This window comes from Oryx dammah, unplaced genomic scaffold (assembly GCF_014754425.2).
Source record: "Oryx dammah isolate SB20612 unplaced genomic scaffold, SCBI_Odam_1.1 HiC_scaffold_12, whole genome shotgun sequence".
NCBI classification, from domain to species: Eukaryota; Metazoa; Chordata; class Mammalia; order Artiodactyla; family Bovidae; genus Oryx; species Oryx dammah.
Window position 1 is genome coordinate 60685911 of NW_024070196.1, and position 27333 is coordinate 60713243.

Below are 27333 nucleotides of genomic sequence, written 5' to 3' on the forward strand. Positions count from 1 at the left end.
GTCAACAAACACTGAGGAATATCTGCCTGACTCTGGCACTAGCTCGTCCGGGTGCTGTGGGAGGCCACACTGTCCCATAAGACACAATCCCCTTAATTCACCCGCTTCCTTCCCACCAGGGGCAACCTTGTGGGTGTGACAAGCCAGCGCCAGTCTTTCACCCAGGTCCTGACCCTGCCAGCACAGCGCGCGTAGGCTACATCACGTCAGTCGTGTCCGACTCCGTAACCCCGTGGACTGTATGTAGCCCGCCAGGCTCCTCTGTCCACGGAATTCTCCGGGCAAGAATACTGGAGTGCGTTGCCATTTCCTTCTCCAGGGCATCTTCCCGACTCAGGAAGCAAACCTGTACCTCTTGTGTCTTCTGCATTGGCAGATGTGTTCTTTACCACTAGCACCACCTGGGAAGCCCCAGCATACATAGTGCCTCTGTGCAAATTAGGAAAAGGGGCCCAAAAAGGTGAGTGGAAGGGGAGCTAGTTTGGGGGCCTTTGACCCCTTGTCAGCATGCCCTTGGGCCGTGTACAACCTGATTAACCGTACTTGGCAGCTCTAACCAAAGAAGGATATACGTATTGGATTGGCCAAAAAGGTTTTCTTTACTGTTGAGTGGAAAACTCCAAATGAATTCTTCGGCTAACTCAATATGTATGCATGAATTCCTACCCATGCCACACCTATGAGCATGGGTAGGTGTTGCTCAGCTGGATTTATTCTGCTGGTTGACTGCAATGAGCTCCATGTCCTGCCTGAACTCTGGGGAGCCTTCAGGTATCTGTGCATCAGCAAGGAGAGAAGAGACTGGAGCTTCTACAGTCTCAGGTACAGTCCAGACCATCCCACCTGAAGCCCAGTGATGGTCACTCCAAAGACACTCAGTAGGCACTGAGCCCTGCTGAGGGTGGATGTCCTGGAAGCCCTGCCCACATGTCATTCTGGTGGGGGAGCAAAGAGCAGTGAGGTAGCCGTGCTCATTCCAGAAGCCCACCCGGCCCCGAGTCACCTCCAATGCTGTTCCCCCAGGCCAGCAGCGTGAGCCCCAGGACGGTGTTGCTCAGCCGGAATACCACGCCCAGGGACCGGAGGATGTTCACCACCTCTGTGGCAGCTGCGTTGATCCACAGGGCGCTGGTCAGGAAGCCCAGGAAAGCAAAGAGCTGGGGGAGGGAACGGGAACACGGCCTCAGTTCCTCAGCTATAAAACGGGACGATCATAGTACCTACCTTGTGAGGTGGTCATGAGCATGAGTTAGTTGACGCAAAGCAGTTAAAGCCTGGCATACAGTAAGTGCTCAATAAAATGCTAGCTCAGCATTAACATTTTGTCAAAAAGAGGTACATCACAGCTCTCATCAGGCTTCTAGTCGATGGACCAAATGCTACCCCATCACCACAAAAAGAAACTCCATACTCATGAGCAGGTGCTCCCCAGCCCACCCAACCTTCCTCCCAGCTCCTGGAAACCACTCTGCTTTCTGGCTCTGGATTGGTTTATTCTAGACACATCATAAAAACGGCTTCATACAGTATGTGGGCCTTTGTGATTGGCCTGTTTCACTCAGCATAATGTTTTCAAGGTGCATTCGCCTTGGAGCACGTGTGAATACTTCAAAGACTAGTAAGAAACACTGGCTAACATTTCTCTGGGCTTCCCTGGTGGCTCAGTGGTAAAGAATCTGCCTGCCAACACAGGAGACACAGATTCAATCCCTGGGATGGGAAGATCCCCTGGAGCAGGAAATGGCAACCCACTCCAGTATTCTTGCCTGGAGAAACCCATGACAGGAGGAGCCTGGTGGGCTACTCTGTCCATGGGGTCGCCAAGAGTTGGACATGACTGACTGAAAAACAGCAACATTTCTCTAAATAATCAATTTGCTGAAAATTCAAATTCCTTTGGGTTCAAATTCATTCAGAGTTTCTAAAAATAAAGACTAGAATTTTTAAAAGCAATAATTAGTAAACTTTAGAAAAAAATTCTCTGGACAAACTGCCTATAAAATTATTTAGCATCCTGCAGAATGGAGAGAATGGTGGTGGGGGAAACACCCCCAAAGACAAAACAATTCCACCATTGGGATGTGATCATTAGGAACTCAGGTGCTTTCTGGTTACAGTGGTGGAAAAGTCTGGTAGATCTTCAAAAAAGTGAACAAATAGTTCACATTTGACCCACCAGTTTCACTCCTAGTATGACAGCTAAGAGAAATGAATATCTACACAAAAAATTCTAAACCAATGGTCATAGCAGCATTATTCATAACAGCTAAAAACTGGGGAAAAAAAAAACCGCAGGGTTCATTCATGGATGAATGGAGAAACAACATATGCTATGCCTGTACAATGGAATAGTAGTCCGCCATGAAAAGGAATGAAGTCCTGACACAGGCTACAATGTGGATACACTTGAAAACATTTCGCTAAGTGAAAAAGGGCGGGCAACAAAAACTACATATTGTGTGATTCCATGTACGTGAAATATACAGAACAGAAAAATCTGGAGGGACTGAAAGACTGTGCTGGCCAGAGGACGATGGAGGAGGATGGAGAGGGGCTGTCAGCGGGTACAAGGCTTCTTTCTGGGGTGATGAATTCCAAATTGTGGTGATGGTTGTACAACTCCATGAATATAATGGAGTTGCCACTTCCTTCTCCAGATCTTCCCAGTCCAGAGAGTGAACCCAGGTCTCCTGCATTGCAGGCAGACTCTTTACCATCTGAGCCATCGGGGAAGTCCAATGAATATAATAAATACAGTTAAATTGTACGCCTCAGATGGGTGACTTGTATGTGTATGAATTGCAATTCAATAAAATGAAGTTGTTTCCCCAAAAAAAAAAAGAGGAACTTGAACAGGCACAAAATCTCTTAAAAGTGGCCTTTAAGACTTGTTATCATGGAAGGTGATTAGTGGCCTAACAGTCCCAGGATATCTGCCTGGGAGACCTCAGCATCCCCCCTCCCAGTTTGGAGAGCTGAGGTTTCTTACCCAGTGAAACCTGGGGGGCTCGCTGTTGGACGTGGCAAAAAAGGTCACTGCAGCCAAGGCCGTGCCTGCAATCACCACCACGGCCCAGACGGGAAAGAGACCACGTATCTCATAGACGCCATCTGCAGAGGGATGAGAAATGGAGCTGGTCCTCTCCACGGCTTCAACTTGGCACCTCCTCCTGAAAGCCCCTTGGCATGATGGAGAGGGTGTGGAGGGGATAAAACCCACAGATAAAACTCAAGCAACTGTTTGGATATAAGGTAGAGACTTCCTGTGTGCCCAGCCCTGTCCTAGGCACTTCAGAGAGACAGAAAAATTGAAGACATAGCATATCCCTGCCCTTGAGCTACTCACACTGGAAAGACAGACATGAAAAACAGACTCTCCAGCCTGGAACTAAGATAGGAATGGCTAAGACCACTCACTCCTGCTATCCTTTCTTATGCCCAAGGCAGACATCACTAATCAACCATGATGCTTTGGTCCACCTGAGCTTAAAGGGAGCACCCTCCAGCCAGGCATTACCAATGGATAGGCATGGCTCCATGAGATGACCTGTACAGTCGAACTCAACCTTACTAATTCTGGCTCTCTTGAGAAGTCTACTCTATGAACCAATCCACTACAAAGTTACAAAGGTTTTAGAGGTTTCATGTTAAAACACCTAAGGGAGGAAACCCTGCAGGCTGGCAGAACACTCTAGAAATTTCCATATACCATCCTTTCATCACCAGTCTTAAAGGCAATGGGTAATTTAATTGCCCAGACACATGTAACAAGACTTTTTTTCTTTCTTTAGTCCAGCTCATGGGCTCATAAACATCAGTGCACTAAGGATAACATAAGGGGCTGAATATATAAAATTATGCACATAATACATGGCAGGAGATTTTTGGGAGGCAATTTTGACAGATGTGACTTTCACTTGCAGAGCTGGCTTTGGAACTTGACACCTGGGTGAGAGGTCCTTTCTCTGTATTTCTCAGTCCTGTGCTGGAGGCATTTCAGGAGGAGAGAGGGGCATGGGGTGGTTAGGAGGGTCTTCTTGGAGGCTGAGGATGTGAGCTGAGTTGTAAACAGAGGGGGGCACAAGAGTTCCATGGGCAGAGGGAAGAGATGGAAGGGAAGGAATTGAGCAGATTTGTGTCACCAAAAGTAGATAAAGGGCTGGGGAAGGCGGCTGGCTCGGGATCTTGGAGATCTTGAATGATGGCTGGGGGACGTGGCCTTTTTCCAAGAGGCACTGGGGAGCCATGGAGGTCTTAGAGTGGGGGAGTGATCACAAGATGACAAGTGGTACTTTAGAAAGATGGCTCTGGGGACTTCCCCAGTGGTCCAGTGGTGAGACTGTGCTTCCACTGCTAGGGGCACGGGTTTGATCCCTGATCGGGGAACTAAGATCCTGCATGCTGGGTGGTGTGGAAAAAAAGAAGAAAGAGGTCTCTGAGGGTGGCCTTGAGAAGGAAGATGGAAGTTGGCAGTGAGATTGGGAGGTGTGACTGGCGGACACATCACCTCCTTGGGCAGGTGACCCCCTGCTGGGCTGACCCCTGGATGGAGAGAACCCCCAGACCTTGGGCAGGGTACCAAGTCTGGGGGTTCTCTCTATGCAGGGATCAACCTGGAAGGGGTCACAAATGCATTAGCCTGAACCAGTCTTTCCCCAGCATGGACCTGTTACCACTAGATGGTGTTGGGGCAGGTGGACAAGACACTAAATATCATAGAATCACATCTCAGTAAATGGATTCCCTCTTCAGGACTCTCACTGTAACAGATTTAAATATCTTAAGTGGATTGGAAACAAGGCTGGTTTCCTATTGATGCCGGTGAAAGAGATTCCTTTCCAGTACACTGAAGTTAAAAAAAAAAAGAACCGATTAAAGAAAACTATCAAATACAACAGTTTAGAATGGGAGGAAAATCAAGATGTTCTTGAATGTTGACTGCTTGGGAACCTTTCTCTTAAGAAGCCACAAGAATGATGAACCAAGTCCCCGGGGGGACTGGAGAGGCAGGGCTGTCATGAACCAGCCCGCTGGCACCACTAGGGGGAGCCCTTCCCATCTCTGGGTTCACACTGACTCCTTCCTCAGCGACCATGTCTTCCCATAAATTGGAGGAGAAACAGAATTTGGCAGCCTTTTCATCCTGACGTTCATTAGCAAAAAAAAAAAAAAAAAAAGCCATACTCAGCCTTGCATTTGCTACCAAAACCCTACCGCCACCTCCAGGAGATGCCCCTGGGTTGAGGGACAGGAGCCCAGACGACAGATTGAGGACTGAGCAGCATGAGATACTCAAGTTGGACAACAGGAAGAACCTGAGCAGGAGGAGTTAGAAGACACCTGACAAGACTGGGCCGTGCTCTAGCCAAAACAGGTCAGAAAAGGAAAGCCTGGGGCAGACAGGGGAAGGCTTCAGGCCAGGAGGGACCACTCAAGTCACTCAATAGGCAGTGGAGGGGTTTGTGAGGAGCTAGTCAGTGGGCACCAGCACCGGGCAGGGGGGTGTGCCTCTTCTCAGCTTCTGCCAGTCTTGCTGTTAGGAATGTGGTTCAGATTATGTTGAGAAATCCAGGATTTTGACATCAACTCTGTAAATTTGGTAATGCAAGCAAATATGCCAGATGGCTGGATTTGGTCCAAGGGCCACCAGCGTGTCGCTCCCCTCTGAAACCAGTGTGACCGATGGACCACCGGAGGCTCGTGGCACAAGCATATATTAAGCGTCTGCTGGATGTTCAGGACTGCCCCGCTGGTCCAGGGTCCCCTGGGGTGGCTGAGAAGAAAACTTCGGGACTGTGGGGAGGAGGGGGGTTGGGCACCCCCCAGGGGCAGGGATACTCACAGGCCCCCGACTGCAGGGTCAGGGTCAGGAACAGGGGGCTGATGACCAGGTGCAGGCAGTTGAGGGGCCGCTTCCAGTTCCTGTCCTCCTTGTCGGGGTCCACGACGGGGACGGTGAGGAGCAGCAGGAACTCCACGGGCAGCTGTGAAGTGCGGGAAGGCAGGAGGGTGAAGGCAGGGAGACCTGTGCTTGGCCTCCGCCCTGAGCTCAGCCGTTCGAGAACCAGGCTGGACTTCCCTGGTGGCGAAGAATCCGCCTGCCAATGCAGGGGACGTGGGTTCGATCCTGGGTCCGAGAAGATCCCACATGCCACGGGGCAACTAAGCCCGTGTGCCCTGAAGTCCACACTCCACAACAAGAGAAGCCACTGCATGAGAAGCCCACAGACTGTGACTAGAGAGTAGCCGCCACTCACCGAAACCAGAGAAGAGCCCGCGCAGCAATGAAGACCCAGTGCAGCAATGAATCAGTCAATCAACACAAGAACAAGGCGCTACTGCTGAAGCGCCCACCTGGAGCAGGCCCCCAAGCACTCCTGACGGCTGCTGTTAACATGCCTCCAACAACCTAGTGCTGGCCACTGCCAACACTCAACAGGAACTCTTCATTTTCCTACCTTTCGGATAAAGAAACTGAGGCTCAGAGAGGCTAAAACTTCTCCAAAGCCACACAGGCTTTGAAACCAGGCTACAGGGCCAGCTCTGACAGACTTGATACCTTGTGTTTCGCTTTCACTTGTGTTTTTAGCCAGCAGCTAAACTAATATCTTGTATGGAGTGCTTACCATATGCTAAGCACCAGAGTCAGTCCTTCGCATAGATTAGTTCATCAAATTGTCACAACCACTGTGGTAGGCTGGACACGGTTCCCAACTCTTCAATCCTCCTCCACCCGTAACAAAACTGATCACCCCCACACTTTTGTCAAATGACTAGAGTCTGCAGAATATATTTCCCTGTCCCACTGATGTTGAACTTGGCCATGCTGCTTGCTTTGGCCAATGGGCTGTTGGTGAATGTGATGTGAACGAGGCGTAAATTGTGCTTAGGGAGTCTGCCTTGGTCTCTTCTGCCAAGAAAAGAGCATACTCCCACTGGCCCCAGAAGGAGGTATGGGGCAGACCTGAACCACCAACCAGAGTCATCTCAGATGACTGGATGAGGATAAATATTGTTGTCACATGTCAGTGAGATGCTGGGTGCTGTTTTTTACACAGCACTGCTGGCGATGGCACCCCACTCCAGTTCTCTTGCCTAGAAAATCCCATGGATGGAGGAGCCTGGTGGGCTGCAGTCCATGGGGTCGCTAAGAGTCAGACACGATTGAGGAACTTCCCTTTCACTTTTCACTTTCATGCATTGGAGAAGGAAATGGCAACCCACTCCAGTGTTCTTGCCTGGAGAATCCCAGGGACGGGGGAGCCTGGTGGGCTGCCGTCTCTGGGGTCACACAGAGTCGGACACGACTGAAGCGACTCAGCTGCAGCACTAACTTACTGATACAAGGATTCCAGAAGAAAGGCGCTATCATTACCCCCATTTTACAGTGGAGGAGGCTGAAGCTCAGAGCGATGAAGGGACTTGCCTGAGATCATGATATAGCCAGAGCTGTCAGGGGGTATAAATATTAGTTGCTCATTATCTGCCCCCTGGGTCTGAGGAGGCCTGAAAGGTATCCATGCTGGGGGGCTAGGAGGTGAGGCCTCTGACTTTTTGAGTCTGGGTGGTGGAAAGCACTGCAGTCCTGCCTCATGGGAACCAGCCTGCTCACATCCAGACCTCAGGAGACAGGTAGCCCAGGGAAGCAGTGAGCGGTCAGAAAAGTGCTATTTTGATCTAATTTAGACTCACTGTGACCCACTCTCGCCTACCCCAGTTCCTGGCTCTCAGCATGTCAGGAGGAGTCCCCAGCCTCCTCTCTGTCCTTGGGAAGATGCTCCCCTTCCTTCCTTGCGGAGAGGAGTCTGAGCCACTCTGCATGACTCCATTCTTCATGGAGTCCCAGTCTCATGTATTTACCCATCAGGTCCTCAGCAGAGCCCCCACCCCGCCCCCCAACCTCACTGCTCTGGAGAAGGCGGAGAGGCCAGTGACCTGTGCCGTCACCAAGTCAGAAGCCTGGCCCCAGGGGCCCCCCTGACCTTGAACACCTTGAGGACCCTCCAGTACACGGGCTTGGTCCTCCACTTCCTGTAATCCAGGGGGTTGAGGGCCTGCACCAGGATCTGGGCCGTGGTCTCCGGGTACAGGAGCAGCGGCCGGTACTCCTCACCTGGGGGCGCAAGCGGGGAGAGGCAGGTGTCTGTGGCTGGCTCAGCCTCTGGGAAACCCTCTCCCTTCCCTCCCACCAGTGCCCCCAATCCCTGGGAAGAAGGAAGAAGCCCAGAGCCTGGTAGGGGGCGGGAAAGGCAAACCCAGCTCAGCCTGCAGTGAGAGCTGTTCACTGCCTCCTCCCTGGGCTGGGGGTGGGGGGGTTGCTGGATGGTCCCATCACCCACCTCTCCAGCCCAGTCCAGCTGGCACCTCCACCCCAGCTGGACACAGAGCCCCTGGACTCACCATAGTCATAGCTGTTGGTGTTAGAAGACACCCGTTCCTCCTCGGAATCTGACAGTATCTCTATAGGACAGAGCAGAGTTTCCCATGAGCCAGGTGGGGCACCCAGCCCCTCCCACCATTATTCTAGGGTAGGGCACCTCTGGGACCGCTCGGTATTCAGGGTACAAGTGTCCAGGCCCCCTCTGCATTGTGGACTTCTCAGCAATCACCCTGTATGCTCAGGAATTCTTACAGACTCAAGAAGTCTAACTCACAAAACATTTTCAGATATAGTGATGTGGCAATAAGGTCAAATTTAATACGGCCGTCTGAAGACAACACTCAAACATTTACTGACTTCCACGTTGCACCTTTCAGAACTTGGAACCCGACATATTTTTCTTTTCCAGTCTGAAACTTTTCTCAGGAGTCCTTGGGATTAGAGGACCGAGCCCTGCAAAGAAAGGCTTCCCAAAAGGAAAGTGCTAGCCCTGATTCTGCCTCTGTGTGACTCTCCAGGCCTCATTTTCCCCATTTGTTCCAGCCCAGTGAGCTAGGATGGGTTTAGAGGTGAGCACAGAAGGCCCAGCGGAAAAAGAGAAGAGAGCAAAAATCACGGTAGACCTCCCGGAGGAGGAGTCACCAACACCTGTGCCAGGACCTCAGGAAATGACACAGTCCAGCCCTCTGGAAGCTCACAGTCCAATAGACAGAAACATAAGCAAATTAATAACAGAATGGAGAGATAAAGGTTGTGCTGGGGTGAGTCTGAAAGCTGTGCAAGCCCAGATGAGACACCTGGGGGTCTCTGCAGAGCTCCCTCCAGGCTGAGTCGTTAAGTCTTTTCAGAACAAGGACACACCAGGGAAAAAGGACAGCACAGGCAAAGCCTGGAGACAGCCAGAGGGAGCGTGGCATGTTCAGGGAGGTGAGGGTGGCCCTGCACAGTTGGGGAGTGGAGCTTGGCGTGTGAATGAGTTTGGAGAAGCAAGCTGAGGCCCAACACAAATGGCAACAGATCAAGGGCAAGGTTCTCAGGCTCACATGCCAAAGAGGGCCAAGCACATCATGGGACCAAGTGAAAGAGGCTTGGGGGAAGAATTCTGGTTTCCCAACATAATCAGGTCTGTACACGTCGGGGTTGATGACAGAGAGCACTGGGGACTGGGGTAAATGGGGGAACCATGCCTTTTCCTAAGGCAGAAGCCCCATTCAGCTTGAGACGTGTGTGTGCGTGTGTGTGTGTGTACTCATCCGTGTCCGATTTTTTGCAATCCCATGGACTGTAGTCCGCCAGGCTCGTCCGTCTGTCCTTGGGATTTCCCAGGCAAGAATACTGCAGTGGGTAGCCATTTCCTTCTCCAGGGGATCTTCCTGACCCAAGGATCAAATCCACGTGTCTAGGGTCTCCCACGTTGGCAGGTGGACTCTTCACCGCTGCGCCACCTGGGAAGCCTGTGGGTTGCATATGTGTATGTATCTGTGAATGTGTATTTGTATGTGTTGTGTATGTGCTTATGCATTTGTGAATGGATGTGCGTGTGCATGTATTCGTGTATGTGGAAGCACCTGGCAGGGGGCGCGTTCTGGGATGCAGGAGGTGACGGCTCTGAGGAAGATTTGCCCCAGCAACAGGCAGGAGCACGAAGAACTAATGAACTTGGACAAGCAGGTGATGACGAGGCTTTAGCAGCACAAGCGAAGGCACAGAGGGGCAACCTTGGTAGAACAAGCAGAAAAAGTAGGAAGAGGAGGTGGGCACTGGCACAGGCCTCCGGAAGCAGAGGCAGCAGTTTCTGGGCACAGGGGGCTCCACGCAGACCTCACCTGGGGTAGCCGGCATGGAGCAGACCAAGGCTCTCCTCCGCTGCCACTGGTAGACCCAGGTGCAGAGAACCACGGTGGCCACGTAGAACATGTAGAAACCCAGGTAACCTGCGGACAAGGGCACACCGTCACCAAGCGGCGTCCTGGCCGCAGGGCCCAGAGAGCAAGCGCACCCAGTCTGGCGACGGCACCTGGCGGCAGTGGCTGTGTTAGCCTAGCCTAGCCTAGCCTAGCCCAGCCGGCAAAGGGCCATTTCCTGGAGACCCACTGCCTCCCCTCCCCTCCTTGGCCCATATTTTCTCCCTACCAAGGCCACCCCGCCTTCCCCCCACCCAACCAACCCATCCATCAACAGTGGGTGTAACCCTGGCACAGACAGTGGCCTCCAGGACACAGTTCAAGTGCAAAGGGCTAGTGTGCGGCTCTGTGCCCTGAGAGGCTGAGCCCCCGCAGACTGTATCCCCCAGTCTCTGGCTGCCCTGGGCCTCCGCATGGAGCCCCAATAGTAATCAGAAGGCAGCAGGGGAGGGTCTGGGGCACCCCCCGCCCTGCTGGGGGGCCCTGTCTCTGGCAGGACCCGTGACCTTCCGCAACTCTTGCTCAGGCTGGGTGACCCCGGGTCTGGGCCTGGCACCCTCAGCAGGCTCCAGCCACCCCATTCTCTGCCCACTTCAGGGGCTCCCAGTGTTGCTGACCCCTAGCATCTCTGCATCGCAGCCACCCTCCCTGGTTTTTCTCAACCCTCTATAAGCTGCCCCTCCTTCATGTCGTTGGAACCATATGGATGGAGTGACCCTGTGGGTCACAGTCAGCATTGCGGCTGTACCGCTAGTGAAAACTGGAGATTGTGAAAACCCAAACGTCACCCCGACTTTGCCCTGCCCTCTTTGGTGATCGGAACCACAAGTCCCCTTTCACGCCCAGGCCACCAGGGTCCCAAGCAGTGGTTCCATCACTCAGAACCAAAAGTGACTCTGTGCCCTGCAGACCACCGGCTCCCTTCACCCCCCTACCCCCGCGCCTCCCAGCCATCAGCCCTGGGGGGATCCTGCCCTGGTCCCGCAGCGGCTCACCCAGGGCCCACGCCAGTGTGACCCTGCCGCGGTAGAGCGCGGTGAAGATCAGCAGCACGGCCGCCATGTAGAAGACGATGTCTCTGAGGAAGGGCCTGGAGGCCACCGTGAAGGGACGCAGGATGGCGATCCCGCCAGCCACCACGGTGGTGACCAGCACGCCCGCACCTGCGGGAGAGGAGGCCAGGCTCGGTCTGCCCCGCGCCCACCTCCAGCTGCCCTCCCAGCCCCCTCACCCGCAGCCGGGGCCACTCGCTCGTACCAAACAGGGCCCCGAAGGCCAGGCCGGCTGTGCGCGGGTCCGAGAAGGCCACCAGGGCACTGAAGATATCCGGGGCCCCATTCCCAAACGCCAGGAAGGTGACGCCATGGAGGGACATGTCAAGGGGCCTCAGTGCAGGCACTCCAGGCTGCCCAGGCCACGAGCCATCCCCCATCTCCCAGGCCCTCACACCCTCCGGCCCTCCCTCCAGGGTACCAGAACTGGACCAAAAGGATACTGCCACATTGTGGGAAAGCTTGAGCGTGGTGGAAATGGCCGACAGGTTAGGGCAGAAGCTACAGAGGAAAGAGGTGAGTGTTTCCACGGCGAGTGGCTCCTGCCCCCGGTCCATCCCCCCTAGCCCAGGGTGGGTCCTCCCCAAGTCAACCTCCCACCCCAGGACCCCCGCTCTCCCATCTACGAGCTAGACATCAGGCCAGGGCCAAACTTACAATTTTGCTGCGGTGACTCCCAGAATCAGAAACAGATAAACCAGCCAGAAAGCCTGGGCGAGGGTAGAGGGGGAGGCCAGAGATGGGGAAAGAGCATTAAGTCCTGCTGGGGCCACGGGCCCCTCTCATCAGCCCCCAACCCAGAGCGGAGCCTCACGTAGAGGGTGATGGCCAGAGGGAGGAGGCGGGTTGGGAAGTGGCAGAAGATGCCCTCGAGGTAGTCCAGGTAGCCCCCGTCACTGTGGCAGTCGGGGTTGGTGCGGACGAAGGCGCAGCGGTCAGAGGCGTTCAGGCCACACACTTCTTGACACTGGAAAGGGAGGTGAGGGGGTGGACATCAGAACCCACCACCCCGTGATCCACTGGACCAGCCCCACCTAAGCAGTGAAGACAACCTCCTTCAGCCTGGTCCCTAAATCTCCCAGGCTCCAGCTGCACGCTTTCATTTTTAAAAATAAACCTGTACTTGAAATGAACACAAGTAAGTCATGAATTTGTTATTTAGTTGCTAAGCTGCATCTGACTCTTTGCAACCCCAAGGACTGTAGCTCACCAGGCTCATCTGTCCATGTGATTTTCCAGGCAAGATTACTGGAGTGGGTTGCCATTTCCCCCTCCAAGGGATCTTCCCAACCCAGGGATCGAACCCATGTCTCCTGCATTGGCAGGCAGATTTTTTACCACTGAGCCACCTGGGAAGCAAGTCACGAATACACATATTTAAAACAAAACAGGAAATTTCCTGGTGGTCTAGTGGTTAGGACTCAGAGCTTTCACTGCCAGGGCTTGGGTTCAATCTCTGGCTGGGGAACTAAGATCCAGCAAGTCATGCAGCATGGCAAAAAAAAAAAAAAAAAAGGAAAAGAAACAATATGTAACGATTTCTAAATTCTCCTTTCTCATCCCTGCCCTCCATAATCCCACCTCTTTCCTGCCATGATCAGCTTGAAGCAGACCCTTACAGACATTTCTCAATTTAATGACATTTGTAGATACATCTTAGTACAGAGTTTGTTTTATAGAAATGAGTCTGTCCTAAAGTTCTCCTTTCTAAAACTTGACTTTTACCACTTCACAGACGTGCCATTTATTAACATATTGACAGACATAATGAAGAAAGTAAAAACATTCTGAGTGATTTCTATATGCCAGGCACAGTGCTAAGCTTAAAAGGTTACCTCAGTTAATCTACACAATGATCTTACAAGAAAGATAAGATTAGCCCACCAGGCTCCTCTATCCATGAGATTCTCCAGGCAAGAATACTGGAGTGGGTTGCCATTTCCTTCTCCAGGGGATCTTCCTGACCTAGGGATTGAACCTGGGTCTCCTGTATTGTAGGCAGACGCTTTACCATCTGAGCTACCAGGGAAGCCCATTATACAGAAAAGGAGATTTAAAAGACAGTATTTCAGGGCCCACTCAGTGGTAGAGAAAGTGCTGGAATCCAGGCAATTTGAGGTTCTTCTAAATTTCCTGTCCTTGACCATTACTGCCCCATTCCTGGCTCACTGTAGTCTCAGGAGTTCATGCCATAGATGACTTGCAATAGAGGGAACATTTCCCTAATGACAAGCAGTTGAGTGTGTCTACCTTTCCATTAGCACCAACAGTCAACGTCCTTGCACATGACTCTCTGGGTACATGTGAGAATGTTTGGTCAGAGGGATTTCCAGAAGTGAAAGTGCTGAGTCAGACAGTCTCACAGTCTGAGTTCCTCCAGAAGCGCCCCAGAGACAAGGATTTCTAAGCAAGCAGCACAGTGGGGAGGTGTGGAGAGCACGAGCACCAAGATAGGGAAGTGAGCCAGGGGCAGGAGAAGCAACCAGCGCAGGCTGGGCTGAGATGGCACCCGCCATGGGCTGGCAGCCCCAGGGGCAAGGGAGCTGGGGTATTATACACCAACTCCTATCAGTCATCAGGTGAGCAGAGCCGGGGAGGGAGCTTCTAGGTCCCCAGCACTTCTGGCCTGCCATGCTTGCAGGTGTTTCTGAAGAAGATGCTGGTGACCTGAAGTCAACAGAAGCCCACCAAAATGGCAGGGTCAGAAACCGCCTGATGGTCCAGTGGTCGGGACTCTGCGCTTTCACTGCCGAGAGCCTGGGTTCAATCCCTAGTCAGAAAACTAACATCCCATAAACTATACAGCACGGCCGGAAGAAAAAAAAAGGGGGTCCAAAGGATATGGGCAGAGCCCTAATAGTGCCTGTTGCAGAAGGAGAAATATCTTAAACCTCTGAGGGATTTTGCTAAAATACCCTCCCCAAAGCTCTACCTGGGGCTTCCCAGGTGGCACTAATGGTAAAGAACCTGCCTGACAATGCAGGAGACACAAAGAGACGCAGGTTCAATTCCTGGGTCAGCTCTGTATAGTCGAAGTTATGGTTTTTCCAATAGTCACATACGGATGTGAGAGTTGGACCATAAAGAAGGCTGAGCGCCCAAGAATTGATGCTTTTGAATTGTGGTGCTGGAGAAGACTCGAGAGTCCCTTGGATGGCAAAGAGATCAAGCCAGTCAATTCTAAAGGAAATCAACCCTGAATACTCATTAGAAAGATTCATGCTGACAAGTGTTAGGTTGGGGAGAAATGGAACCCCTGTGCAACTCCTGTTGGGGACGTAAAAATGGTACAGATGTTGTGGAAAAGAGCATGGCAGGTCCCCCCTCCCCAAATTAAAAATACAATAACCAGTTCTAGGTATGTAATGTACAAAGTGATGGCTATAGTTAACACTGCTGGATATGAAAGACGTTAAGGCAGTAGATCCCAAGAGTTCTCATCACAAAGAAAAAAACTTTTCTTTTGTATCTGTAGAAGACGATGGATGTTCTCTCAGCTTATTGTCGTCATCATTTCATAATATAAGTAAGTCAAAGCATTGTGCTATACATCTTAAACTTACATGGTACTGTAGGTCAATTGTATCTTAACAAAAACTGGAAAAAAACATAGAAGTACCATACAATCCAGCAAATCTACTTCTGGGTATACCTGAAAAAGAATTGAAAGTCAGGTCTCAAAGAGACATTTGCACACCCATATTCATAGTAGCCTGATTCGCAACAGCCAAAAGGTTTAGAAACAACCCAAGTGTCCATCAGTGGACGAATAGGCTGAGCAAAACGTGGCCTATCCATATGATGGAATGCTATTCAGCCTTAAAAGGGGGGAGAAAATTCTGACACAAGCTACTACATGGACGAACCCCGAAGACATCATGTGAAGTGAAACAGGAAAGTGTTTAACGCTCAGTTGTGTCCGACTCTGTGACTCCATGGACTGTAGTCCGCCAGGCTCCTCTGTCCATGGGATTCTCCAGGCAAAAATACTGGAGTGGGTAGCCATTCCCTTCACCATCATTATTTATACGAGGTACTTGGGAGCAGTCAGACTTACAGAAACAGAAAGCTGAATGGTGACTGCCAGCTGGGGGAAGGGGAAGTGGAGAATTATTTAATGAGAACAGTTTCAGTTTTGCAAGATGAGAAAGTCCTGGAGGTAGATGGTGGTGATGGTTGCACAATGAGAATGTCTTGAATGCCACTGAACTGTTCGCTTAACAGTTCTAACCCCTCCACAAGCCCTCTCTGAACTTCTACCAATGCAATGCTGGAGGTGCGATTTCTGGTAACCTCTCTCCCCTGCTTACTGGCTCTCTCTAGACACCACCCTGAGCCCGCCACGCCTATTTCATGCACTGCTCCTTCTGCCTGGGGCATCTTCCTCAAAAAAACACCACTCGTTCATCCTCCAATCCTCAGATGCTTCTTCCAGGAAGTCTGCCTTGACCACCCTACCCAAAACATGGCAGATACTCCAGTTACAAATTCTCTTCACCCCTGGTCTTCCTTTTCAAAGCACTTCTCGTGTTTTGAAATCCCCCGTTATTTGTAGGATGACAGACTGACTTAATGTCTGCCTCCCCCATCAAAGTCTCGCACACAGTCGGGACTCATAATTTTTTGCCACACACTGTGAAAGTGAAGTCGCTCAGTCGTCTCCGACTCTTTGTGACCCCATGGACTATAGCCTACCAGGTTCCTCCGTCCATGGGATTTTCCAGGCAAGAGTACTGGAGTGGGGTGCCACTGCCACACACTGTGCTAGACCCCAACTCTCCCAGTCTTCAAAACAGCCCTAGGAGGTTGGTACAATTGTTCCCACTTCACAGATAAGAAAACTGAGGCACAGAGAGGCAAAGGGACTCACCCCAGGGCACACAGCCTGTCACTGCTAGCTGGTTTCAAACTCAACTCTGCCTGAAAGTTACCAGCTGAAGCTCCAGAAGAAACAGCCCACCAGGCGTAGGGGCAGCCTCCTCCTCCTGCCTTCTTCCCCACCTCTGCCCTGGGCTCCTTCCAGTGCTCATAGTCAGCCAGGGAGAAAGCAGGACACTCTCCCAGCCCGGCTCCTCTCCATCTTCCTGACAGCAGAGTGAGTCAGCAAGGCAGGTCCCCCCAAATCTGGCCTCCAGAATCGCATTCCTGCCTGCCCCCGTGCCCCAAGCTGGCCGTCCCCTCCCTTGGAACTCATCGGGAGCTGAACTCAGCTCTGCCCAGGGGGCGCAGAGCTAACGTGGTGCTGCTCTGAGTCCGAGGTGGTGAATTCTCAGTCCGTCTCCTTCCCTTCTCATCCTCTTCCCTGAGTCAGTAAGGATCCCCAGGGAATCCAGAGAGGGTCAAATATTTTCCCCTCTGTGGGTAAGTTTTTAGGGTCAGGATGGACAGGAGAGGGTTGCAAACGCAATGCCCTGGGGACCAGGCATATTACACAAATGTCTAAAACCACCAGGGCTGCTGGCAAGGGTGGTGAGGAGCTGGAGGGGGTGTGCCCTGCTGGAAGGCATCCAAGTTACAAAACGAAAGGCTGCAAGGAGATCAAACCAGTCAATCCTAAAGGAAATCAACCCTCAATATTCACTGCAAGGTGTGATGCTGAAGCTGCAATACTTTGGCCACCTGAGGTGAAGAGCCAGCTCATTGGAAAAGACTCTGATGCTGGGAAACACTGAAGGCCACAGGAGAAGGGGGAGACAGAGGACAAGATGGTTGGATGGCATCACCAACTCAGTGGACGTGAGTTTGAGCAAACTGCAGGAGAGAGTGCAGGGCAGGGAAGCCTGGCGTGCTGCAGTCCACGGGGTCATGGAGTCGGACGTGACTCAGCAACTGAATCACCACCACCCCACACTACCAAACACCAAACGAAGCCAAAACCAAAACCACGGCAGCTAGACTAGCCCACGGGCTGTCAGTTTTCAATCCTACACAGTAAGACTGGTGTGGAAGACCGGGTGGCTGAGAGGAAAGGCAGCCTCGAGTCCGCGCCCATTTTGCTACCAGCTCACTGGGTGACCCTTGCTGTGCTGTGTGCTCAGCTGTGTCTGACTCTCTGCGACCCCATGGACTACAGCCGGCCAGGCTCCTCTGTCCATGGGGATTCTCCAGGCAAGAATGCTGGAGATTATCCCCTTCTCCAGGGGATCTTCCCAAGCCAGGGAGCAAACCCCGGTCTCCCACTTTGCAGGCAGATTCTCTACCATCTGAGCACCAGGGAAACGGCCCCTTTAAGGTGTCTGGACCTTGCCTTCCTCACCTATAGGGCAGTCTTCATCAAACCCAGCCTGGCCATCAGATCTTGGTGCCACAAGTTTTGTTAAGTGCTTCTGCACACATCCTTTATAACTGACCATCACACTGTGGACGGGGGCTTCCCAGGTGACTCCGTGGTAAAGAATCCACCTGCCAATGCAAGAAATGCAGGAGGCCTGGGTCGGGAAGCCCCCCTGGAGGAGGAAATGGCACCCCATTCCAGGATTCTTGCCTGGAGAATCCCATAGACGGAGAAGCCTGGTGGGCTACCATCCAGGGGGTCGCAAAAAGTCGGACACAACTGAGCAACTGAGCATGCACACTCGCACGCAGATTGTAGACTATCAAAGCCCACGCTGCCTCCATTAAGAAGCCAAACAATTCCACAACTCCAGTATCAAGGGGACAATTCTAAATTGTTTCCATTTTTTGGTCAGGGCCAATCAAGAAAGGCCCGGGTTTTGATTACCTCAATGCTCTCTCTAAATGTTGTTCCCTGCAGCCAAAGGCACTTCCTTGTGCGTGAGCAGGACAGGGGGTGGCTTAGGAGGGATGAGGGGCTGGGAGGGACAGCGTGGAGTCACGGGCTCCTGGTTCATCCTCCCTGGCTGAGGAGTGATCCGCCAAAATGTCCAGTCCTAACCCCTAGAGCCTGTGAAGTATGACCTCACGTGGCAGAAAGGGCTTTGCAGAGGTGATTAAATTGAGGCTCTTGGGATGGGGGGATTGTCCAGAATTATCTGGAGGGCTTTAGATGTCATCACAGGATTTTTATAAGAGAGAGGTAGGAGGGTCAAAGTGATAGAGATGTGAAGGAAACAGAGGTCCAGACAGTGAGAGAGACAGTGAGTGAGAAGGGGAGAGGCGGGGAGAGGGGCAGAGGAGGGAAGTGGGGGTAGAGAAAGAGAAAGATGCTAGGCTGGTGACTTTGAAGATGGAGGAAGAGGCCAAAAGCCAAGGAGGTAACGCAGGAAGCTTCTAGAAGTTGGAAAAGGCAAGGGAATGGACCTTCCCCTGGAACCTCTGGAAGGAACACGGTATTGACACCTTGATTTTAATCCAGTGAGACCCATTTTGGGCTTCTGACCCCCCAGATAACAAATGTGTGCTCATTTTAAGCCACTAAGTTTGTAGTAATTTGTTACAGCAGCAACTGGAAACGACAACACTCATCTAGAGTCAGTTACCTGCAGACATTAAAATACTCTCAAAGACATCTCACGTTCCTAACCTCACTGACCGGCTCCCACAAGAGGAGTGATGGATGTGACCTGGGGTGGAAACTCCCCTCTCCCAGCTCCTGTCAGTACACGTCCTTCTATTCTCCCAACCCCACGGCTGGATCCCAACAGGGCAAGTCCTCCTAGGAGTGGAAAATCACAGGTCTCCCACCACGACCCCAACCCAGGAGTAGAAAACACTGCTGTTTCCCAGAGGCCCCTCGGCCTTGTGACAACCGCTCAGCAAGGCCAGGCGGCACCCTGCTTCTGAGGACAGGGCTCTGGAGCCACGCAGCCTGGCTTCACATCCTGCTTCCCCACTCAGAGCTGTGCGACTCTGGGCAGCTCAGCTTCTCTGTGCCTTGGTTCCTGCCTTTATAAAACGAGGCAGGGGTCGGCAAACTGTGAAGGGCTAAATGCTTCCTCCTCTGTGGGCAAAAAGTTCTCTACTGAAACCATTCAACTCTGACTGATCATGTGAAAGCATCCAGCCGTAATAATTAACAGGCATGACTGCATACCAATAAAGGTGTCTTAACAGACACCGAGGTGTGAATTGAGTTTTCATGCATCACGAAATACCGTTCTTTCAAAAATTTTTTTCGATCATTTGAAAATATAAAAACAGTTCTCAAGAACTTCTCTGGTGGCCCAGTGGTTAAGAACCTGCCTGCTAACACAGGGGACACGGGTTCAATCCTTGGTCTGGGAAGATTCCACATGGGGCAACTAAGCCCGTGAGCCGCACTACTGAGCTCGTGAGCTCTAGAGCTGTGCTCTGCGACAGGAGCAGCCGCCGCAGTGAGAAGCCCACGCACGACAAGCAGAGAGTAGCCCTCCCTCAGCATAATGAGAGAAAGCCTGTGTACGGCAACGAAGAGCCAGCTCAGCCAAAAATTAATTATTTCATTAAAACAAGTGAAAAACATCCCCAGCTCCTGGGCTGTACAAAACCCAGCAGTGGACCTGATCTGACCTGCGGGCTGAACTTTCCAAGCTCCTGAAATGAGGGGCTAAACAAGCTCACCCATGTGCTTCAAACAGTGCCTGGTTCATACTCAGTGTTCAGTACAATAAGCGTTGACTACTACTTTTTCCAGAGGTGAAAATTGAGAGTAGAGATAAAGAGCTCTCTGTACCTGTTAGCTTGTTCTCCTCGGGACCACAAGGGTCAGCCCTAAATGTCCAGTCTGTCAGATCTGTAGAGATTTTTTTTTTTTTTTCAGATTTCCTTCTTCCCAAAAGGAGTGTCCTGGCATTACTGGGCCCTGGTAGTCTGATGCCAAGCAAGTCTCTGGCCCTCTGAGGGCACATTTGGAAGGATGAGGGCACTGGGTGGCCCAGTACTATTCCCTGCCCCCCAACAAAAAAAATCTTAATTTGGACCCCTTCCCAAAGCTACTACCACCATCTCCCCCAGTGGCTTTGCCAGCCTGCTCCCTGCCTCTGCCCATTCCAGTTGATTCTCCCCACTGCAGCCAGTGGGATCCTTGTAAAAACTGAAATCAGATCATGTCCCTCCTGGGGACTTCCCTGGCAGTCCAGTGACAACAACAACAACAACAAACCCAGATCATGTCCCTCCCGTGTTCTAAATGCTAGCATGGCTTCCATCTTATGCCTAGGAATGGACCCACTTTGCACAGTGCTCCACAAAGTGAAAGTGAAGTCACTCAGTTGTGTCCAACTCTTTGTGACCCCCTGGACTATAGCCTACCAGGCTCCTCTGTCCATAGGATTTTCTAGGCAAGAATATTGGAGTGGGTTGCCATTGCCTTCTCCAGTGGTCCACAAAGCCCCAGGCAATCTGGCTTCCCTCTCCTGTCTCCTCCCTCATCCTTCACCCCCTAGCTCACTGTTCTAGCCACTCCGGCCTCCCAAAGTTTGTGACATGACATGGCCTTCTGCTCCTGCCTCGGGGCCTTTGCACGTGCTGTTCTGGTATATCTTTGCAAAGCTTCAGGCCTCTGTACACAGAGAAGCCTGCCCTGACAGCCCAAGGCAAAGTGGTCACCTCTCTCCATCTCACACCATCACATCCCTACCCTGTTTTGTGATCCTTGTCACTCAGTGAAATCCTGTGGATTTACCTGACCTGTGAGCCTGTTGCTCATGTGCGTCCCCAACTAGAAACATAAGCTCCATGAGGGCAGGAACTGAGTGATTTACTCCTCACATGTAGCATAGTTCCTGGCACATAATAGGTGCTCAATAAATATTTGTTGAATGAGTGACTACATAAAGGACCTAGGTGAGGAGTGGGTGGCCTTTCCCAGCCTGCAGGCTCCCTGGCCAGAGGTTGGCCGGACTTTCAAAAGGGCAGCCACCTGTGTAGTCCTGGGAGACAGAGAAGAAGGATCTGGATTCAGCAGGAGGCAGCAATGAGTTCACGTCCTGGCTCTGCAACTTCCCTAAAGGCCAACTTCCCCTCCCTGAACTTCAGCATCCTCATGGGCAACACAGAAATCATCAGACTCATCTTAGGAGGTTGAGGGCAGATTTGGTGAGTTCTGCACAGCGCTGGCTCAATAACTCAGAGAGATTATCCAACCCAAGCCACAGATAAGCCCTGTTTTCCTGCCTCCAAGAGGCAGCAGTCAATTTTATAACCTAGAGTAACCGCAAATCACTTTCCCATCTATAAAATGGGCATAATTATCTGTTTGCCTGGTTCAAACAAAGGGCATGAAGGTACTCTGCGGCCGCATAAAGTTGCTGTGGGCGCTAAACACATTCTCAGCTGTCCATTCAGGTGGGGAGGAGTTTGTTACTCTGTTTGTCCTCCCACCGAAGAAAATATGAAGCGAGAATCCAGCCCCCTGCCTTCAGATTTTCACTCTGGATCCACTGTGACCTCCCCTCCCCTTACAGACATCAGAACAGAATGATGCGAGTTCCCTGCAGCCTGTCTCCACCGCCTGCATACCTCCCTGCCTCAGGAGGAAGCCTCCTTGCTCTCATCACTGTTTCTCCTTTGGTGCATCCAAGTCAAAGGCACTACCATCTCCCACCCACCAAGACACTAAGGCCAGAAATCTGGAGCCATCTTTGACTCCTTTCTTCCACCACTTTGCCCCTCCATCCAAACCATCAGTACCTCCTGCTTGTTGTGCTTCCGACATTTACTCCAAGTCCCGCCACTTCTTTCCTCTGTTGCACACCCATCACCTGGGAAGCTGCCAGAGCTTTCCCACTGGTCTCCCTGCGGCTACCCTCAATCCTCTCAGTCCATTTTCTCCAGAGAAGCCAGAGACATTCTTGGAAGAAATAAATCAGATTTATGATAATTCCCTGCTGAAAACCTTCCATGGGCCCCCCACTGTCATAAAACAAATCCCACCTCCTAGCTTCAGCTCCTAAGGCCTTTCGTAATCTGACCACCACATCTCCATCTTCATTCTTAACATTCTCCCCACTGACTCACCCTGTTCCAGCCATTCTGGCCTCCTCACAGTTCTAGAAATCCACTAAGTTTGTTCCTGCCTAAGGGCCTTTGCACATACTTTTCTTTCCACCTGGAATGTTCTTCTTTCTAGTGTCTCTTACAAGTGGCTTCCTTTCTCCACTCAGGGCTTGGCTTAAAGTCACTTCCTCCCAGAAGCCATGTGTGACCACCCAATCTGAAACAGCTGTAAATACTCCCTGTACCTCACAGCCTCCACCCCACAATACCACTTCATCCTCTTCATCTGCAGAGAACTTAGCATCTTACTGCCTGAAATCTACATGTTTATTTAGCCATCCTCCTAGGAGATTGTTTACTCCATCAGGGCAGGGATTTTTGTCTATAGTATATGTTCCCTGGCATATTCCAGGGTTCAACTCAGTGCCTGGTACAGAGTAGGTGCTCAGTAAATACCAAATCATCTGAATACGTCCCCACCTGATACCAGTTCCCTGTGTGGATACTCACGTCTACCACGCTGGTCTGGCTCACACCTGAGGCTGGAAACTGGGAGCTAATGTGGGCCCCTGCAGATGGGGCCCTGGCCCTGGACACTGTCTCCACCATTTGCAGCACACAGAGCAAACTCAGGACCCAGGACACATTCAGCAGTCCTCCGGCCATCAGCCCCCAAGGGGCCCGGCCCTCACCCGATGCTTCCCCTTCTGTAGTGTTTCAGTTCCAAACAGCTGGCACCTCCAGTGGCCTACTGGGTAGGAGTGAGAAAGGGACAGTGTCATGGAAGACCAGACCACAGGACCCAACAGGAGAGGCCTGAAGAACGCCCCTCTCCCATCCCCCTCCAAAAGAAAGCTGATGTAGAAGCCACATTCTGGATGGGCCTGACTCATCTAGCAGGCAAAGTACATAGCCCTTCCTCCTGAGTCCCCAGTAGTGTTTCCATGGAAACCCAGGGCAATAACTGCCTCTGATGGGGAAATCAAGGCCCAGGGGGGAAACGAATTGCTCAAAGTCACACAGCCCGTTAGCAGCAGAGCTGGGCTGGACTTGAGCATGTCTTTTCCCTCAACACTAGGGAAAAACCAGCTTAATTTTTCTTCCAAAGAAATTAAACTGGAACGGGGAAAAAGAAAAAAAAAAAAAGCCCCTGGCACACTAGTTTTCTTCTTTTGGCTCTTCCACGTGTTGCTAATGAGACTGTTTCGCCTTCAAGAAAAACAAAACCCAGAAAACAACAATGTTTTGTTTTGTTTTGTTTTGTTTTGTAAATCTTTGCTCAAAGTTCTGGCGGGGGAGGGGGTGCCTGGGGGAAGGAAAGGGGAGCAGAAGAGCCTGTCTCAGCACTCTTTCCTCACCTGTTGACAGGCTCTTCCCTTCCGCAGTTCTCTGTAACTCCACTTGGCACTCACTGGGAGCCGACACTGCAGGTCTGCAATACAGGCTTAGCCACTGGGGCGCTATGCGGCCTTAGGGAGGTCACTCCTCGTCTCTGAGCTTCTGATTCTTCATCCGTAAAATGAAGACAAACGCTGGCGCGTCAGAGCAAACGATAAGGGTTCATTTAACAAGGGCTCACGCCCTCAGGTGTTCCCAACTTAAGGATCAACACCACGAGTCTCCTCTCTATTGGTAGCCGATTTCTGGTGCTCGCTCACAAGGGAGCATTTATTGAGCGCGGCTGTGCGCTTCTCCGAGGCTAGACTTTCAGATGATCGGAAGAGCTGCAGACCTGATAGGGAGGAGCAGAGGCAGGAAATTGGGGTTACGATCACTTCTGCGGCTGCACTTTCTAGGTGCGAGACCCCGGGAACGTCCAGGTGCTCCGTTTCCCAATCCTGGCGGATGTTGAGCAGATGAACTCCGGGTGCGTGATCCTCCCGCCGCGCCCAGGCGGGCGGGGAGCCTCCTCTTACCTCCGGCCGGGCCTCGGACACGCAAACTCCGCACCTCAACCCCGCTGGGCTTCACAGCCTTTCCAGCCTCCGCCCGCCGGCCCGCGCCGCCTGACCTTCTGCCCAGACGGCTCGGACTCGCGCTCCCCTCCAGCAGTCGCATCCGGGTCTAGTCCCCGGGATTGCCCCAGGCACGGCCCCGGCTCTCCCCGCGCCGGCCACGCCCCTCACACAGCCCCGCCCAGCGGACACGCCCCCAAGGTCTCGCCCCTTCCCTTAAAGGCAAAGGCGCCCTGCGCGGTCCCGAGGGTCTTCCCCACTCTCCTTCCTGTTCTCAGTCACCTGCAGGTCGGTTCTGCTTTCGCTGCTAAAGCAGAAGCTGAGATGAAACCTCATGCATATAAACCATAGGAGGCCGGAGAGGAACTTTTATACGGTGAAACTAGGGGGTTCTCTTCCCAAGGGAGGGGTGGTCGAGTCGGCGTCAAAATTCTTCTTGTAATCAATGGTGATAAGTATCTGAGAAGGTACCAGGTTGGTAAGATTCCCTGGAGAAGGGAATGGCAACCCACTCCAGTATTCTTGCCTGGAGACTCCCATGGACAGAGGACCCTAGTTTAGGGCTAGAGTCCATGGGATCGCAGAGTCGGACACAACTGAGCAACTGACACTTTCACTTAGTGAACGCTCTGCCTTGCACACACAAACTCTGGCTGCCCTGCCTGTAATGCCTGTTTGTGAGATCTCCTAATTGGGTTCAGCGTTTCCATCTAGTAGGCTGGTCTTTAAAAGAAGAACATGGCAGGGAATTCCCCTGTGGTCCAGCGGTTAAGACTTTGCCCTTCCACTGCAGGGGTTACCGGTTCCATTCCTGGGTGGTAATCTAAGATCCTCGCAGTGGAGCCAAAGACGACGACGACCGACGACGACGAATATGGCAAATAGGTCAAAACAGGTGACTGGCCTACTCACCCTGGAGGATCTAGTTCCCCCTCCCGTTTCCCAGCCTCCTTTCCTTCTGTTGGGGTGGGGTAATTGTTAGTTGCTCAGTCGTGTCCAACTCTTTGCGACCCCCATGGACTAGAGCCTGCCAGGCTCCTCTGTCCAGGGAATTCTCCAGGCAAGAATACTGGAGTGGGTTGTCATTCCCTTCTCCAGGGGATCCTCCTGATCCAGGGATCCAACCCTCATCTCCTGCATTGCAGACAGATTCTTTACCATCTGGGCCACCAGGGAAGCCCCTGGAGTGGAGTAGGGCACTGAAAGAGGGGTCTGGGGATTTCCTCCTCCAACAGCCTCCACTACCACAGGCTGCACACATCTCATCTCACCACCTCCCTCTCTCCAAGTCTGTCCTACCTCCTCTTCACCTTGAGAACAGTGAGCCCAACAGTGGCCCAACAGTGAGCCCAGGGATCGATCGAAGCCCTTTACCGTCTAGCCCGAGCTCCCCTTGCTGATTTCATCTTTTATCCCCACCTCCACCCTCTCCTGCTTTAGCCTGGGGAGTAGGGGACTTAACAGTCGGCCACACCTCTGCTCCTCCAGAGCCACCTGCCTGGGTTGCCAGCCCTTCCCTTGTCTCCCTGACAGACTCTTTCTTAGGTGCTAGACCCTGCTCAAGGGCCACCACCCTCTGGGTGGTTTTTCATTCTCCTCCCTGCCCACCCCTCCCACCACCCTCACGTTCCTTGCCTTTGGAGCACTCTAGCTCCCCACCCTAGAGAGGATGACATTGTGGTCTAGAGCATATCTTTGGAATCTCAGCCTGCAGATAATAGTGATTTAGAGTACAGTTTCGTAGGTGACAGTGTCCTTCTGCTTGTCCCATTTATTAGCCCTGTGGATAGGGACAGAGTAAAGGGGCAAAGTAGGTGATTAAATAGTTAATCCACTAGGGGACTGTAAGTAAAGAAAAAAGAATGGGAGATCCCTGGAAGTTAACAATTACTCAAGAATGCAGGCTTGCTTAGCCACAAAACCAAGCAGGTTTGTTTAGCAACAGAACCATAAGTCATGGCCCCAAACAATAAAACAATGGTGGCCTGAGCCCCACATCCTGCCCGGTGAGCTCAGAAAGTTAATGACCCCTAGAACATGCTCTCTGCACACGTAAAAAAAAAACAGTGATTTATGGAAAGGTGACATTTCAAAGTGAAAGACCATCATTGTATTGAGACCTAAAATAATTTTTCCATAGTGCTGTAAGAATCCTCCAGGTAGGGCAAGAAAACTCTCCTGCTCAACCTGGAGGAGGAGCTGATGATGGAAACATGACGTCTGCTCAAGAATGAAGAAGGTGGTGGTCTTTTCCCCCCTCCCCACTTTTGATTATAAAACTGTAGCCCTAAGTTCTTGGGGTGCAGCACCCTCTCAGCTGCCTGAAAAAATCACCTATCTATCACTTTGCCTCTCGCTGAATTCTTTCTACACTGACACATAAAGGAGCTCCCCTGAAGTTCCACCTAGTGGTTTCACTGTGGGGTGAGGGCTACAGAGATCCCCATTTCGCAGATGAGGGAAATGTCCCCAAGGCACCCAACAAGAAGTGGCAAAGCTTTGCACCTAGGTCTGAGTGACCCCAGGTGAGTCCCCTTCACCACTATGGGCTAAATGTCCTGCATCACTCCACAGGAAGGCTAGATCTATCTGACATTCAGCAGCTGTATTCAGAAGGCCCAGGGCCTGTGTGGTGTCAACTGAAAAAAAACACAACCTTGGCATCTTGGCTTTATTGAGACCTTACTGAGGACAATAGCCAGACAGATAGCCTCTCGCATAGCTCTGAGGAATTGCTCCAAAGAGGTGGGGGAGAAGCCAGTATATATATAATTTTTTTGGCCTGGAAAATACATGTAGTCAAGCATACATCTTGGTGAAAGTTTATTGTTAATGACAGAAATATAGACATCTCAAGTTAATGATTTTAGTGCTTTTCTATGGATGAGAAGATGCAAAAATCTGGGGTCATTGAAATCTCCCCTTAGTTATGCATCTTAGCTTTCTGGGGGCCCTATATCCAAAACCCAGAGTGCTCTTTCAACCCTAAATTCTCCGTAGGGTGCACTGCAGTGGGTCATGATTGAACCCTTTGCAGAACTGGAAGATGAGCCAGAGTCTGTCCTTTTTATCGACAGTGGCAGCTTCAGGAACAAAGCAAATGTTTGAGGAAAGTGTGAGCCCAAGTAATAGACTTAAAAGAGGAAAAAGGGAGAGAATTAGAGCTT

At 51.7% G+C, this 27333-nt stretch overlaps 1 protein-coding gene across 4 annotated transcripts in view; it reads right to left on the reverse strand.

Annotated features, from left to right (window-relative positions):
• Positions 1-24304, reverse strand: part of SLC8B1 (solute carrier family 8 member B1) — a 29692-nt gene extending 5388 nt beyond the window's left edge. The window contains exons 1-14 of one of the 4 annotated variants that reach the window (XM_040250818.1): positions 24128-24304; positions 23570-23943; positions 22722-22959; positions 12151-12303; positions 11994-12046; positions 11780-11837; positions 11542-11647; positions 11280-11447; positions 10207-10314; positions 8401-8460; positions 7983-8113; positions 5843-5984; positions 2990-3180; positions 1004-1157 (exon numbers count right to left, since the gene is read on the reverse strand). In XM_040250818.1, coding sequence (XP_040106752.1) covers positions 1004-1157; positions 2990-3180; positions 5843-5984; positions 7983-8113; positions 8401-8460; positions 10207-10314; positions 11280-11447; positions 11542-11647; positions 11780-11837; positions 11994-12046; positions 12151-12303; positions 22722-22877 — 1480 coding nt within the window. In that variant the 5' untranslated portion in view covers positions 22878-22959; positions 23570-23943; positions 24128-24304. The other 3 variants (XM_040250819.1, XM_040250816.1, XM_040250817.1) reach the window with 3 other exon arrangements.
• Between the last annotated feature and the right edge of the window lie 3029 nt (positions 24305-27333).